Source organism: Pezoporus occidentalis, unplaced genomic scaffold (genome assembly GCF_034315485.1).
Source record: "Pezoporus occidentalis ecotype Australia unplaced genomic scaffold, CSIRO_AGI_Poc_V1 ctg783, whole genome shotgun sequence".
NCBI lineage: Eukaryota > Metazoa > Chordata > Aves > Psittaciformes > Psittacidae > Pezoporus > Pezoporus occidentalis.
The window spans coordinates 27,054-44,617 of record NW_026916140.1 but is presented as its reverse complement, the minus strand read 5'-3'; the positions used below and the strand labels follow the sequence as shown (position 1 = coordinate 44,617).

Below are 17,564 nucleotides of genomic sequence, written 5' to 3'. Positions count from 1 at the left end.
CCCACAGCAGCCCATAGAGCCCCATAGTGCCCTATGGCGCCCATAGAGCCCTATAGCACCCCATAGCACCCACAGCAACTCATAGAGCCCCATACTGCCCTATGGCACCCATAGAGCCCCACAGCGCCCCATAGCACCCACTGCGCTCCATAGCGCCCCATAGTGCCCTATGGCACCCATAGAGCCCCATAGCACCCCATAGCACCCACAGCGCTCCATAACACCCACAGCGCCCCATAGTGCCCTATGGCACCCATAGAGCCCCATAGCACCCCATAGCACCCACAGCAGCCCATAGCGCCCCATAGTGCCCTATGGCGCCCATAGAGCCCCACAGCACCCCATAGCACCCACAGCAGCCCATAGAGCCCCATAGTGCCCTATGGCACCCATAGAGCCCCATAGCACCCACAGCAGCTCATAGAGCCCCATACTGCCCTATGGCACCCATAGAGCCCCACAGTGCCCCATAGCGCCCCACAGCGCCCCACAGCGCCCCATAGCACGCACCGGGGGTTGACCTGGCTGACGGGGATGTTGAGCCGCGCCGCGATGTCCTCCACGGTCTCGTTGCCCTCCGAGATGATCCCGACCCCCTTGGCGATGGCCTTGGCCGTGATGGGGTGGTCCCCGGTCACCATGATCACCTGTGGGGCGGGGGGGGGCATGTGGGGTGATTTTGGGATGATTTGGTTAATTTTGGGTGATTTTGGGGGGATTTGGGGGGATTTTGGGGGGATTTTGGGTGGATTTCGGGGGGATTTGGGTGTTTTGGGGGGATTTTGGGGTGATTTTGGGGGGATTTCGGTGATTTTGGGGGGATTTTGGGGGGATTTTGGGGGGGTTTGGGGGGATTTTGGGGGATTTGGGTGATTTTCGGGGGATTTGGGGGGATTTGGGGGATTTAAGGGGGATTTGGGGGGATTTAAGGGGGTTTGGGGGGATTTAAGGGGGATTTGGGGGGATTTGGGCAGGATTTTGGTGATTCGGGGGGGGATTGGGGGATTTTGGGGGATTTGGGGGGATTTTGGGGGATTTGGGGAGATTTGGGGGATTTGGTTAATTTTGGGTGATTTTGTGGGGATTTGGGGGGATTTTGGGTGGATTTGGGGGGGATTTGGGGGGATTTGGGGGTATTTGGGGGATTGGGGGGGATTTGGGTGATTTTGGGGGGATTTTGGGCGATTTTTGGGGGAATTGGTTAATTTTGGGGGATTTGGGGGGATTGGGGGGGATTTTGGGGGGATTTGGGGGACTTGGGGGGGGGGTTGGGGTGATTTGGGGGGATTTTGAGTGATTTGGCGGGGATTTGGGGGGATTTGTGGGAATTTGGGGGGATTTGTGGGGATTTGGGGTGATATGGGTGATTTGGGGGGATTTTGGGGGATTTTCTGGGGGATTTGGGTGATTTTGGGGGATTTGGGGGGATTTTGGGGGATTTTGGGGGATTTTCTGGGGGATTTGGGTGATTTTGGGGGATTTGGGGGTGATTTGGGGTGATTTGGGGAAATTGGGGGGATTTGGGTGATTTCGGGGGGATTTTTTGGGGGATTCGGGGATTTTGGGGGATTCAGGTGATTTTGGGGTGATTTGGGTGATTTAGGGGGATTTTGGCGTGATTTGGGTGATTTTGGGGTGATTTGCGGGGATTTGGGTGATTTGGGGGTGATTTGGGGGAATTTGGGTGATTTTGGGGTGATTTTGGGGGATTTGGGGGGATTTGGGTGGATTTGGGGTGATTCGGGTGATTTTGGGGGGATTTTAGTGGTTTGGGGAGGATTGGGGTGATTTGGCGTGATTTGAGGGGAAATTGGTTTTGGGGGGATTTGGGGTGGTTTGGGGGTGATTTAGGGTGATTTTGGGGGATTTAGTTGATTTTGGGGGGAGTTGGGTGATTTGGGGGTGGGAGATTTTGGGGGATTTGGGGTGATTTTGGGGGGAGTTGGGGGGATTTGGGTGATTTGAGTGGTTTGGGGAGGATTTGGGGCTGAATTCAGCTGTTTTGGGACTGAATTCGGCTCTTTTGGAGCTATTTTCCTCTGTTTGGGGCTATTTTCGGCTATTTTGGGGCTGAATTCTGCTTTTTTTTGAGCAATTTTCCTCGGCTTTGGGGCTATTTTTGGCTGTTTTGGGTCTCTTTTTGGGCTGAATTCGGCTGTTTTGGAGCTATTTTCCTCAGTTTTGGGGCTATTTTCCACTGTTTTGGGTCTGTTTCTAGTCTGAATTTAGCTGTTTTGCAGCTATTATCCCCTTTTGGGGCGATTTTCGGCTATTTTCCTCAGTTTTGGGGCTATTTTTGGTTGTTTTGGGTCTCTTTTGGGGCTGAATTCTGCTGTTTTGGGGCTATTCTCCTCTGTTTGGGGCTATTTTCGGCTATTTTTTGGCTGAATTCGGCTGTTTTGGAGCTATTTTCCTCTGTTTTGGGGTTATTTTTGGCTGGTTTGGGTCTCTTTTTGGGCTGAATTCGGCTGTTTTGCAGCTATTTTCCTGTTTTGGGGCTATTTTCGGGTTGAATTCATCTGGTTTTGGAGCTATTTTCCTCAGTTTTGGAGCAATTTTCCTCTGTTTTGGGGCTATTTTCGGCTGTTTTGGGTCTCTTTCTGGTCTGAATTCAGCTGTTTTGCAGCTATTATCCCCTTTTGGGGCGATTTTCGGCTATTTTCCTCAGTTTTGGGGCTATTTTTGGTTGTTTTGGGCCTCTTTTGGGGCTGAATTCCGCTGTTTTGGGGCTATTCTCCTCTGTTTGGGGCTATTTTCGGCTATTTTCGGGCTGAATTCGGCATTTTTGGAGCTATTTTCCTCTGTTTTGAGGCTATTTTGGGCTGTTCTGGGTCTCTTTTTGGGCTGAATTCGGCTGTTTTGCGCCTATTTTCCTATTTGGGGGCTATTTCTGGCTATTTTCTGGCTGAATTCGGCTTTTTTGTTTTGTTTTTCCTCTGTTTTGGGGGTATTTTCCTCTGGTTTGGGTCTCTTTTTGGGCTGAATTCAGCTGTTTTGCAGCTATTTTCCTGTTTTGGGGCTATTTTCGGGTTAAATTCAGCTGGTTTTGGAGCTATTTTCCTCAGTTTTGGAGCAATTTTCCTCTGTTTTGGGGCTATTTTCGGCTGGTTTGGGTCTCTTTTTGGGCTGAATTAATCTGTTTTGCAGCTCTTTTCCTGTTTTGGGGCTATTTTCAGGTTGAATTCATCTGGTTTTGGAGCTATTTTCCTCAGTTTTGGAGCAATTTTCCTCTGTTTTGGGGCTATTTTTGGCTGGTTTGGGTCTCTTTTTGGGCTGAATTCAGCTGTTTTGCAGCTATTTTCCCCTTTTTTGGGGCTATTTTTTTTGGCTATTTTCTTCTCTGTTTTGGGGCTATTTTCCACTGGTTTGGGCTATTTTGTTTTGCAGCTATTTTCCTGTTTTGGAGCTATTTTCGGTTTTTTGGGGCTATTTTTGGCTGGTTTGGGTCTCTTTTGGGGCTGAATCTCTTTTTGGGCTATTTTTGGCTGGTTTGGGTCTCTTTTTGGGCTGAATTCGGCTGTTTTGCAGAATTTTCCTGTTTTGGGGCTATTTTCGGGTCTCTGTTTTGGGCTATTTTCAGCTGTTTTGAATTATTCTGTTTTGGGGCTATTTTCCTTTTCTGGTTTTGGAGCATTTTCCTCTGTTTTGAGGCTATTTTGGGCTGTTCTGTTTTGGTCTCTTTTTTGGGCTATTTTCGGCTGTTTTGCGAATTCCATTTTTGGATTTTCCTCTTTGGGGGCTATTTCCTCTGGCTATTTTCTGGCTGAAGTCGGCTTTTTTGTTTTGTTTTTCCTCTGTTTTGGGGCTATTTTCCACTGGTTTGGGTCTCTTTTTGGGCTGAATTCAGCTGTTTTGCAGCTATTTTCCTGTTTTGGGGCTATTTTCGGGTTGAATTCAGCTGGTTTTGGAGCTATTTTCCTCAGTTTTGGAGCAATTTTCCTCTGTTTGGGGGCTATTTTCCACTGGTTTGGGTCTCTTTTTGGGCTGAATTCAGCTGTTTTGCAGCTATTATCCCCTTTTGGGGCGATTTTCGGCTATTTTCCTCAGTTTTGTTTTCCTCTGTTTTGGGGCTATTTTTGGTTTGTCTTTGGGTCTGTTTTGCTTTTCCCCTTTTGGGGCTGAATTCCGTTTTGGGGCTATTTTTGGTTGTTTTGGGTCTCTTTTGGGGCTGAATTCAGCTTTGGGACTATTCTCCTCTGGGGCTATTTTCGGCTATTTTCGGGCTGAATTCGGCATTTTTGGAGCAATTTTCCTCTGTTTTGGGGCTATTTTCGGCTGTTTTGGGTCTCTTTTTGGGCTGAATTTAGCTGTTTTGCATCTGTTTTCCTGTTTGGGGGCTATTTTAGGCTATTTTTTGGCTGAATTCGGCTGTTTTGGAGCTATTTTCCTCTGTTTTGGGGCTATTTTTGGCTGGTTTGGTTCTCTTTTTGGGCTGAATTTGGCTGTTTTGCAGCTATTTTCCTGTTTTGGGGCTATTTCTGGCTATTTTCGGGTTGAATTCAGCTGGTTTTGGAGCAATTTTCCTCTTTTTGGGGGCTATTTTTGGCTGGTTTGCGTCTCTTTTTGGGCTGAATTCAGCTGTTTTGCAGCTCTTTTCCTGTTTTGGGGCTATTTTCAGGTTGAATTCATCTGGTTTTGGAGCTATTTTCCTCAGTTTTGGAGCAATTTTCCTCAGTTTTGGAGCAATTTTCCTCTGTTTTGGGGCTATTTTCGGCTGGGTTTGGGTCTCTTTTTGGGCTCTTTTTGGGCCGAATCCGGCCGGTTTCGGGTCTCACCTTGATGCCGGCGCTGCGGCACTTGCCCACGGCATCGGGTACGGCGGCACGGGGGGGGTCGATCATGGACATGAGCCCCACGAAGCAGAGGTTGTCGGTGGCGAAGTTGACGTCGTCGCAGTCGAAGGCGAAGCCCTTCGGGTACTGGTCCTCGGGCAGGTAAAAGTGGCAGAAACCTGGGGGGCAGAAACAAGGCTCAGACCCCCCCCCAACCCCAAAACACCCTTTTTCTAACCTAAAATACCCCTTTTGTGCCCCAAAACACCACTTTTCTACCCCAAAATACTTCATTTGTACCCCAAACCACCCGTTTTCTACTCCAAAATACCCCTTTGTGCCCCAAAACACCTCTTTTCTACCCCAAAATGCTCCCTTTTTACTCCAAAACACCCCTTTTCTACCCCAAAATACTCCCTTTGTACCCCAAAACACTCCTTTTCTACCCTAAAATACCCCTTTTGTACCCCAAAAAACCACTTTTCTACCCTAAAATACCTCTTTTGTACCCCAAAACGCACCTTTTCTACCCCAAAATGCTCCCTTTTTACTACAAAACACCACTTTTCTACCCCAAAATACTCCTTTTGTACCCCAAAACACTCCTTTTCTACCCAAAATACTCCCTTTCTACCCCAAACTTACCCCTTTCTACCCCAAAATACTCCCTTTATACCCCAAAACATCCCTTTTCTCTGCCAAAATACCACTTTCGTGCCCCAAAACACACCTTTTCTACCCCAAAATGCTCCCTTTTTACTCCAAAACACCACTTTTCTACCCCAAAATACCCCTTTTGTACCCCAAAACACTCCTTTTCTACCCCAAAATGCTCCCTTTTTACTCCAAAACACCCCTTTTCTACCCCAAAACACTCCCTTTATACACCAAACTTACCCTTCTACCCCAAAATACTTCCCTTGTACCCCAAAACACCCATTTTCTACCCTAAAATACCCCTTTTGTGCCCCAAAACACTCCTTTTCTACCCCAAAATGCTCCCTTTTTACTCCAAAACACCACTTTTCTACCCCAAAATACTCCCTTGTACCCCAAAACACACCTTTTCTACCCCAAAATGCTCCCTTTTTACTCCAAAGCACCACTTTTCTACCCCAAAATATTCCTTTTGTACCCCAAAACACTCCTTTTCTACCCCAAAATACTCACTTTCTACCCCAAAATACTTCCTTTATACCCCAAAACATCCCTTTTCTCTGCCAAAATACCCCTTTTGTACCCCAAAACACTCCTTTTCTACCCCAAAATGCTCCCTTTTTACTCCAAAACACTCCTTTTCTACCCCAAAATACTCCCTTTTGTGCCCCAAAACACCCCTTTTCTACCCCAAAATACGCCCTTTGTACCCCAAAACACTCCTTTTCTACCCCAAAATACTCCCTTTTGTACCCCAAAACATCCCTTTTCTCCCCCAAAATACTCCCTTTTGTGCCCCAAAACACCCCTTTTCTACCCCAAAATACTCCCTTTCTACTCGAAAACACTCCTTTTCTATCCCAAAATACACCCTTTGTACCCCAAAACACTCCTTTTCTACCCCAAAATATGCCCTTTGTACCCCAAAACACCCCTTTTCTACCCCAAAATACGCCCTTTTCTACCCCAAAACACTCCTTGTCTACCCCAAAATACTCCCTTTGTACCCCAAAACATCCATTTTCTACCCCAAAATACAACTTTTGTGCCCCAAAACACCCCTTTTCTACCCCAAAATACGCCCTTTGTACCCCAAAACACTCCTTTTCTACCCCAAAATACTCCCTTTTGTGCCCCAAAACACCCCTTTTCTACCCCAAAATACGCCCTTTGTACCCCAAAACACTCCTTTTCTACCCCAAAATACTCCCTTTTGTACCCCAAAACATCCCTTTTCTCCCCCAAAATACTCCCTTTTGTGCTCCAAAACACTCCTTTTCTATCCCAAAATACTCCCTTTTGTACCCCAAAATACCCCTTTTCTCCCCCAAAATACCCCTTTTGTGCACCAAAACACCCCTTTTCTACCCCAAAATACTCCCTTTGTACCCCAAAACACTCCTTTTCTACCCCAAAATACCCCTTTTGTGCTCCAACATACTCCTTTTCTACCCCAAAACACTCCTTTTCTACCCCAAAATACCTCTTTTGTGCCCCAAAACACCCCTTTTCTGCCCCAAAATACCTCTTTTGTGCCCCAAAACACCCCTTTTCTACCCAAAAATACCCCTTTGTGCCCCAAAACACCTCTTTTCTAACCCAAAATACTTCATTTGTACCCCAAAACATCCCTTTTCTACCCCAAAATACTCCCTTTGAACCCCAAACCACCCCTTTTCTGCCCCCAAATACTACCTTTGTAACCTAAAATACCACTTTTATACCCCAAAATACCCATTTTTACCCCAAAATACTCCCTTTGTACCCCAAAATACACTTTTTGTACCCCAAACTTACCCCTTTCTACCCCAAAACACTTCTTTTGTACCCCAAAACACTCCCTTTGTACCCCAAACTTACCCCTTTCTACTTTCAAATACTCCTTTTGTGACCCAAAATACTCCTTTTCTCCCCCAAAATACGCCCTTTGTACCCCAAACCACCTCTTTTGCACCCCAAAATACCTTTTATACCCCAAAACACCCCTTTTGAACTCCAAAACACCCCTTTTGTACCTCAAAATACCCCTTTTGTACCCCAAAAACCCTTTTATGCCTCAAAATACTCCTTTTGTCCCCCAAAATACTCCCTTTGTACCACAAAATATCACTTTTGTACCCCAAAATACCCATTTTTACCCCAAAATACACCTTTTCGGCACCAAACACCCCTTTTGTGCCCCAAACTACTCCCTTTGTACCCCAAAATTACCCGTTTCTCCCCCCAAATACCCCATTTGTGCCCCAAAACACCCATTTTGTACCCAAAAATACCCCTTTTCTACAACAAAACACCCCCTTTTGTGCCCAAAACACCCCCTTTTGTGCCCAAAACACCCCATTTATACCCCCAAAACACCCCATTTGTACCCCAAAACCACCCCTTTTTGTGCCAACCCCCCTTTTGCAGCCCCAAACACCCCCTTTTGTGCCCCAAAACACCACTTTTGCACCCCAAACTTACCCTTTTCTACCCCTTTTCTACCCCAAAACACCCTTTTTGTACCCCAAAATACACCCTTTGCCCCCCAAAACACCCTTTTTGTACCCAAAATACTCCCTTTGCACCCCAAAACACCCTTTTTGTACCCAAAATACTCCCTTTGCCCCCCAAAACACCCTTTTTGTACCCAAAATACTCCCTTTGCACCCCAAAACACCCTTTTTGTACCCAAAATACTCCCTTTGCCCCCCAAAATACCCTTTTTGTACCCAAAATACTCCCTTTGCCCCCCAAAACACCCTTTTTGTGCCCCAAAATACACACTTTGCACCCCAAAATACCCTTTTTGTGCCCCAAAATACTCCCTTTACACCCCAAAACCCCCTTTTTTGTACCCAAAATACTCCCTTTGCACCCCAAAACACCCTTTTTGTGCACCAAAGTACTCCCTTTGCACCCCAAAACACCCTTTTTGTACCCAAAATGCTCCCTTTGCACCCCAAAACACCCTTTTTGTACCCAAAATACTCCCTTTGCACCCCAAAACACCCTTTTTGTACCGAAAATACTCCTTTGCACCCCAAAATACCCTTTTTTGTACCCAAAATACTCCCCTTGCACCCCAAAACACCCTTTTTGGACCCAAAATACTCCCTTTGCCCCCCAAAACACCCTTTTTGTACCCAAAATACTCCCTTTGCACCCCAAAACACCCTTTTTGTACCCAAAATACTCCCTTTGCCCCCCAAAATACCCTTTTTGTACCCAAAATACTCCCTTTGCCCCCCAAAACACCCTTTTTGTGCCCCAAAATACACACTTTGCACCCCAAAATACCCTTTTTGTGCCCCAAAATACTCCCTTTACACCCCAAAACACCCTTTTTTGTACCCAAAATACTCCCTTTGCACCCCAAAACACCCTTTTTGTGCACCAAAGTACTCCCTTTGCACCCCAAAACACCCTTTTTGTACCCAAAATGCTCCCTTTGCACCCCAAAACACCCTTTTTGTGCCCCAAATACACCCTTTGCCCCCCAAAATACCCTTTTTGTACCCAAAATACTCCCTTTGCCCCCCAAAACACCCTTTTTGTGCCCCAAAATACTCCCTTTGCACCCCAAAACACCCTTTTTGTACCCAAAATACTCCCTTTGCCCCCCAAAACACCCTTTTTGTGCCCCAAAATACTCCCTTTGCCCCCCAAAACACCCTTTTTGTACCCCAAAATACTCCCTTTGCCCCCCAAAACACCCTTTTGGGACCCAAAATACTCCCTTTAGACCCCAAAACACCCTTTTTGTACCCAAAATACACCCTTTGCCCCCCAAAACACCCTTTTTGTACCCAAAATACACCCTTTGCACCCCAAAACACCCTTTTTGTACCCCAAAATACTCCCTTTGCCCCCCAAAACACCCTTTTTGTACCCCAAAATACTCCCTTTGCCCCCCAAAACACCCTTTTTGTACCCAAAATACACCCTTTGCACCCCAAAACACCCTTTTTGTACCCAAAATACACCCTTTGCACCCCAAAACACCCTTTTTGTACCCAAAATACACCCTTTGCACCCCAAAACACCCTTTTTGTGCCCCAAAATACTCCCTTTGCCCCCCAAAACACCCTTTTTGTACCCAAAATACACCCTTTGCCCCCCAAAACACCCTTTTTGTACCCAAAATACACCCTTTGCACCCCAAAACACCCTTTTTGTACCCAAAATACTCCCTTTGCCCCCCAAAACACCCTTTTTGTACCCCAAAATACTCCCTTTGCCCCCCAAAACACCCTTTTTGTACCCAAAATACTCCCTTTGCCCCCCAAAACACCCTTTTTGTACCCCAAATACTCCCTTTGCTCCCCAAAACACCCTTTTTGGACCCAAAATACTCCCTTTAGACCCCAAAACACCCTTTTTGTACCCAAAATACTCCCTTTGCACCCCAAAACACCCTTTTTGTACCCAAAATACTCCCTTTGCACCCCAAAACACCCTTTTTGTGCCCCAAAATACTCCCTTTGCACCCCAAAACACCCTTTTTGTACCCAAAATACTCCCTTTCTACTCCAAAACACCCCTTTTCTACCCCAAAATACTCCCTTTGTACCCCAAAACACAACTTTTCTACCCCAAAATATGCCCTTTGTACCCCAAACTTACCCCTTTCTACCCCAAAATACTACCTTTATACCCCAAAATACCCCTTTTGTGCCCTGAAACACCCCTTTTCGACCCCAAAATACTCCCTTTCTACCCCAAAACATCCCTTTTCTCCCCCAAAATACTCCCTTTTGTGCCCCCAAACTCTCCTTTTCTGCCCCAAAATACACCCTTTGTACCCCAAACTTATCCCTTTATACCCCAAAATCTCCCTTTGTACCCCAAAACATCCCTTTTCTCTGCCAAAATACCCCTTTGGGCCTCAAAACACCCCTTTTCTACCCCAAAATACCCTTTCTACTCCAAAACACTCCTTTTCTATCCCAAAATACACCCTTTGTACCCCAAAACACTCCTTTTCTACCCCAAAATATGCCCTTTGTACCCCAAACTTACCCCTTTCTACCCCAAATTACTCCCTTTATACCCCAAAGCATCCCTTTTCTCCCCCAAAATACTCCCTTTTGTGCCCCCAAACTCTCCTTTTCTCCCCCAAAATACTCCCTTTCTACCCCAAACTTATCCCTTTATACCCCAAAATCTCCCTTTGTACCCCAAAACATCCCTTTTCTCTGCCAAAATACCCCTTTGGGCCTCAAAACACCCCTTTTCTACCCCAAAATACCCTTTCTACTCCAAAACACTCCTTTTCTATCCCAAAATACACCCTTTGTACCCCAAAACACTCCTTTTCTACCCCAAAATACACCCTTTGTACTCCAAACTTACCCCTTCCTACCCCAAATTACTCCCTTTGTACCCCAAAACATCCCTTTTCTCCCCCAAAATACTCCCTTTTGTGCCCCCAAACTCTCCTTTTCTACCCCAAAATACACCCTTTGTACCCAAACTTATCCCTTTATACCCCAAAATACTCCCTTTGCACCCCAAAACACCCTTTTTGTACCCAAAACACCCCCCTTTGTAGCCCTATAGATCCCTTTCAGCCCCTCTGCACTTCCGTAGCCCCATATCCCAAGGACCTCAGGGACCCCATATCCCATCCTCAGCCCCCCAGGGATGCCCGTATCCCCCTATATCCCCCCCCGAGCCCCATTCCCATCTCATCCTATAGGGATATCTCCCCCTATATCCCCATCCTCACCCTCTATGTCCACCTATATCTCCATCCCTATATCCCCCTATAGCCCCATTCCTAGATACCCATCCCTATACCCTCATCCCTATATCCCCCCTATACCCCCATCCCTATACCCCCCTCTATCCCCATCCCTATATCCCCCTATATCTCCATCCCTATACCCCCATCCCTATATCCCCCTATATCCCCATCCCTATATCCCTATCCCTCTACCCCCATCCCTATATCCCCCCTATAACCCCATCCCTATATCCCCATCCCTATATCCCCCTATATCTCCATCCCTATATCCCCATCCCTATACCCCCCTATACCCCCATCCCTATATCCCCATCCCTATATCCCCATCCCTCTATCCCCATCCCTATCCTCCTCTATCCCTCTATCCCCCTATATCCCCATCCCTCTACCCCCCACCCCTATATCCCAATCCCTATATCCCCATCCCTACATCCCTGTCCCTATATCCCCCTATATCCCCCTATATCCCCATACCCCCATCCCTATATCCCCCTTATCCCCATCCCTATGTCCCTATCCCCCTATATCCCCATCCAGGTATGCTTTATCCCTTCATCTCCTCATCCAAGGGATGCTCCTTGCGTCCCCATCCCTATATCCCCCTATATCCCCCTATATCCCCCTATATCCCCCCTCCGCCCCCTTACACCCATCCCTATATCCCTTCCTTCATCTCCTCATCCAAGGGATGCTCCTTGCATCCCTATCCCTATATCCCCCTATATCCCCCTATATCCCTATCACCCTATATCCCCCCTCTGCCCCCTTACCCAGGACCCTCTCCCCGAGCCCCCCAAGCTCCAGGTATGCGTTCTGGAAGGCTTCCTTCATCTCCTCATCCAAGGGTTGCTCCTTGCCCTGGAGCAGGATCGTGGAACACCGATCCAGGATGCGTTCCGGTGCCCCCTTCATCACCAACAGGTACCGGTTGTCATTGGGGTCCTCGGTCTCGTGGATGGAGAGCTGTGGGGTGACGTAGAGGGGATCTATGGGGCCAAGGGGTGAGCCTGCCCCACATACAGAGTTATAGCTATAGGGGGTGATGGAGAGGGATATTGAGGGGGTTTTAGGGGCTGGGAATGGGGGGGGGTGGAATGGGAATGGGGATGGGGGGAATGGGGATGGGGGGATATGGGGATAGGGGGGAATGGGAATGGGGGGATATGGGGATAGGCTGGAATGGGAATGGGGTTGGGGGGATATGGGGATGGGGGAGGAATGGGGATGGGAATGGGGGGATATGGGGATGGGGGGAATGGGAATGGGGGGATATGGGGATGGGGGAGGAATGGGAATGGGGATGGGGGGATATGGGGATAAGGGGGAATGGGAATGGGATGGGGGGATATGGGGATGGGGGGGAATGGGGATGGGGAGTCTCCCATGGGATGTGGGGTGCCTCCCATTGTATTTAGGGTGTCTCCCATTGGACGTGGGATGTCTCCCACTGGATGTGGGGTGTCTCCCATGGGATGTGGGATGTCTCCCATTGTATTTAGGGTGTCTCCCATTGGATATAGTGTGCCTCCCATTGGATTTGGGGTGTCTCCCATGGGATGTGGGGTGCCTCCCATTGTATTTAGGTTGTCTCCCATTGGATGTGGGGTGCCTCCCATTGTATTTAGGTTGTCTCCCATTGGATGTGGGGTGCCTCCCATTGTATTTAGGTTGTCTCCCATTGGATGTGGGATGTATCCCATTGTATTTAAGGTGTTTCCCATTGGATGTGGGGTGTCTCCCATTGTATTTAGGGTGTCTCCCATCGGATGTGGGGTGCCTCCCATTGTATTTAGGTTGTCTCCCATTGGATGTGGGGTGTCTCCCACAGGATGTGGGGTGCCTCCCATTGTATTTAGGTTGTCTCCCATTGGATGTGGGGTGCCTCCCATTGTATTTAGGTTGTCTCCCATTGGATGTGGGGTGCCTCCCATTATATTTAGGTTGTCTCCCATTGGATGTGGGATGTATCCCATTGTATTTAGGGTGTCTCCCATTGGATATAGGGTGTTTCCCATTGGATGTTGGGTGCCTCCCATTGGATGGGGTGTCTCCCATTGTATTTAGGTTGTCTCCCATTGGATGTGGGGTGCCTACCACAGGATGTGGGGCACCTCCCATTGGATGTGGGGTGCCTCCCATTGTATTTAGGTTGTTTCCCATTGGATGTGGGGTGTCTCCCACAGGATGTGGGGTGCCTCCCATTGTATTTAGGTTGTTTCCCATTGGATGTGTGGTGCCTCCCATTGTATTTAGGCTGTCTCCCATTGGATGTGGGGTGCCTCCCACAGGATGTGGGGTGCCTCTCATTGGATGTGTGGTGCCTCCCATTGTATTTAGGGTGTCTCCCATTGGATGTGGGATGTCTCCCATTGTATTTAGGTTGTCTCCCATTGGATGTGGGATGTCTCCCATTGTATTTAGGTTGTCTCCCATTGGATGTGGGATGTATCCCATTGTATTTAGGGTGTTTCCCATTGGATGTGGGGTGCCTCCCATTGTATTTAGGGTGTCTCCCATTGGATATAGGGCGCCTCCCATTGGGTACCTGGTACTTGTTGGTGGAGTTGAAGGGGATCTCGGCCACTTTCTTGTTGCGCTCCCGCATGAGCTTGACGGAGCCGGACGAGAGCTCGATGCACTTGAGCAGCGCCGACTCCGAGGCGTCCCCGGCCACGTCCCGCTGGGAACGGGGATGGATGCAACGGGATGAGGGGGGACCCCATGGCCCCATTGATCACCATTGGCCCCATTGACCACCATTGATCACCATTGGCCCCATTGAGCCCCATTGACCACCATTGGCCCCATTGACCACCATTGGCCCCATTGTCACCCATTGACCACCATTGAGCCCCATTGATCACCATTGGCCCCATTGACCACCATTGGCCCCATTGAGCCCCATTGATCACCATTGGCCCCATTGACCACCATTGGTCCCATTGACGACCATTGACCACCATTGGCCCCATTGACCACCACTGGCCCCATTGACCCCCATTGCTTCCATTGACCCCCATTGGCCCCATTAACCCCCATTGACCACCATTGACCCCATTGACCACCATTGGCCCCATTGATCACCATTGGCCCCATTGACCCCCATTGGCCCTCTTGTCCCCATTGACCCCATTGCTTCCATTGTCCCATTGACCCCATTGTCCCCCATTGACCCCATTGTACCCATTGGCCCCATTGACACCACTGTCAGCCATTGACCACCATTGACCCCATTGTACCCATTGGCCCCATTGACCCCATTGCACCCCCATTGACCCCATTGTCCCCCATTGTACCCATTGACCCCATTGACACCACTGTCAGCCATTGACCACCATTGACCCCGTTGTACCTACTGGCCCCATTGACCTCATTGCACCCCTTGACCCCATTGACCCCCATTGACACCATTGTCCCCATTGACCCCATTGCTCTCATTGACCCCATTGCTTCCATTGTCCCCCATTGACCCCATTGTCCCCATTGCCCCCGTTGACCCCGTTGCTTCCATTGCCCCCCTTTGCCCCCAATGTCCCCATTGACCCCATTACCCCCATTGTCCCCATTGACCCCATTGTCCCCATTGACCTCATTACCCCTATTGACCTCATTACCCCCATCAACCCCATGGTCCCCATTGTCCCCATTGACCCCATTGTCTCCATTACCCCCATTGCCCCCCATTGTTACCTTGAGGATGGGGACGTTCTCCTGCCCCCCCTTGAAGACGGCGCGGTTGCAGAGCCCCGCGATGTGGGACAGAGCCACCCATGTGGCTGAGCTCTTGTCAAAGGCGGTGCCTGGGGGGAGACATAGGGGGGTCAGGCCCATAGAGACCCTATAGAGACCCATAGAGACCCATAGAGACCCATAGAGACCCATAGAGACCCATAGAGACCCATAGAGACACATAGAAACCGCATAGAGACCCTATAGAGACACCATAACCAGCAGAGACCTCATAGAGGTCAATAGAGACCCATAGAGACCCTATAGACACCCAATAGAGATCCTATACAGACCCCATAGACACCAATAGAGACCCCATAGACACCCTATAGAGACCCTATAGATGTCAATAGAGACTCCTTACATACCAATAGACCCCCCATAGACATCAATAGAGACACCATAGGGACCCTATAGGGACCCATAGACATCAAGAGACCTCAAAGATGTCACTAGAGACTCCATAGACATCCACTAGAGACCCACAGACATCAACAGAGCCCCCCTAGACATCAGAGACCCCATAGACATCAATAGAGACCCCATAGAGACCCTATAGACACCTCATAGGCATCAATAGAGACCCCATAGACATCAACAGAGACCCTATAGAGACCCTATAGAGACCTCATAGACATCAATGGAGATGCCGTAGAGACCCCAATAGATGCCCATAGAGATGCCATAGACACCAATAGACCCCAAACAGGCCACAGAGAGACCCCATAGACACCCCATAGACCTGCAATAGACCTCCCATAGACCTCAGAGAGACCCCATAGACCCCAGAGAGACCTCATAGACCCCCCATAGACATCAATAGAGACCCCATAGACATCAACAGAGATGCCATGGAGACCCCATAGACGTCAACAGAGACACCATAGAGACCCCATAGATGTCAACAGAGATGCCATAGAGACCCCATAGACGTCAACAGAGATGCCATAGAGACCCCATAGACGTCAACAGAGATGCCATAGAGACCCCATAGACGTCAACAGAGATGCCATAGAGACCCCATAGACGTCAATAGAGATGCCATAGAGACCCCATAGACGTCAGAGACGCCATAGAGACCCCATAGACGTCAACAGAGACACCATAGAGACCCCATAGATGTCAACAGACACCATAGAGACCCCATAGATGTCAACAGAGACACCATAGAGACCCCATAGACGTCAACAGAGACGCCATAGAGACCCCATAGACGTCAACAGAGACGCCATAGAGACCCCATAGACGTCAACAGAGACGCCATAGAGACCCCATAGACGTCAACAGAGACGCCATAGAGACCCCATAGACGTCAACAGAGACGCCATAGAGACCCCATAGACGTCAACAGAGACACCATAGAGACCCCATAGATGTCAACAGAGACACCATAGAGACCCCATAGACGTCAGAGACGCCATAGAGACCCCATAGACGTCAACAGAGACGCCATAGAGACCCCATAGACATCAATAGAGACGCCATAGAGACCCCATAGATGTCAACAGACACCCCATAGACATCAACAGAGATGCCATAGAGACCCCATAGATGTCAACAGAGATGCCATAAAGACCCCATAGATGTCAACAGAGACGCCATAGAGACCCCATAGACGTCAACAGAGACGCCATAGAGACCCCATAGACGTCAACAGAGACCTCATGGACATCAACAGAGACACCATAGAGACCCCATAGACGTCAACAGAGATGCCATAGAGACCCCATAGATGTCAACAGAGACCTCATGGACATCAATAGAGATGCCATAGAGACCCCATAGATGTCAATAGACCCCCGTAGACACCCCAACGAACCCTCCATAGACCCCCCATAGACCCCAGAAAGACCCCATAGACCCCAATAAACACCTCATAGACCCCATATAGACCCCATAGAGCCCCCCCAGAGGTGCCCAACAGATACCAAAGACCCCCCAATAGACCCCAACCACCATCTAATAGCCGGCCCCCATCACCCCCCATCACGCACCGGACTGGTCCTCGGTGGTGTCGGCCTCATGGATCTGGTTGTCGAACCACATATGGGCCACGGTCATACGGTTTTGGGTGAGGGTCCCGGTCTTGTCAGAGCAGATGGTGGACGTGGAGCCCAAGGTCTCCACCGCCTCCAGGTTCTTCACCAAGCAGTTCTTGCGTGCCATGCGCTTGGCTGTCAGCGTCAAGCACACCTATGGGGGGGGGGGGGGTCACACAGCACCCATGGGACCCTCCGGTATGGGTGATGCATGGGGGGATTCGAACCCAGAACCCTCTGGTCAACAAAGGTCTCCCATCCAAGTGCTGACCGGGGCCGACCCTGCTTAGCTTCCAAAGTCAGGCTGCAGCCCTATGCTGGGCATGGGGTCCCTATGGGGTGTATGGAGCACCTATGGCACCCCGATACTGGACCCAGACTCCCCATATATGGATCCTGAACCCCACATATTCCCCTAGCACCCCATATATTGCCCCTATACGCCCATACATTACCTGTTACACCCCATACGTCACCTCCTTTGCCCCATATATTGCACCTGTCACCCCATATATCGCCCCTGCACCCCCTATACCCCCCTTACAACCCATATATTGCCCTCCTCGCCCCATATATTACACCTGTCACCGAATATATCACCCCCTGCATGCCCTATATTGCCCCCATGCATCTATATGT

At 49.1% G+C, this 17,564-nt stretch overlaps 1 protein-coding gene across 1 annotated transcript in view; it reads right to left on the bottom strand.

Annotated features, from left to right (window-relative positions):
* Window positions 1-491: 491 nt before the first annotated feature.
* LOC134155492 (sodium/potassium-transporting ATPase subunit alpha-3-like) overlaps window positions 492-17,564 on the bottom strand; it is a gene marked incomplete at its 3' end in the record, with an annotated part of 34,597 nt that continues 17,524 nt past the window's right edge. The window contains exons 9-14 of the mRNA XM_062602756.1: window positions 16,881-17,079; window positions 14,848-14,957; window positions 13,703-13,837; window positions 11,928-12,120; window positions 4,776-4,951; window positions 492-647 (exon numbers count right to left, since the gene is read on the bottom strand). Of these exons, the coding sequence (XP_062458740.1) occupies window positions 492-647; window positions 4,776-4,951; window positions 11,928-12,120; window positions 13,703-13,837; window positions 14,848-14,957; window positions 16,881-17,079 (969 nt within the window). The remainder of the gene's footprint in view (window positions 648-4,775; window positions 4,952-11,927; window positions 12,121-13,702; window positions 13,838-14,847; window positions 14,958-16,880; window positions 17,080-17,564) is intronic.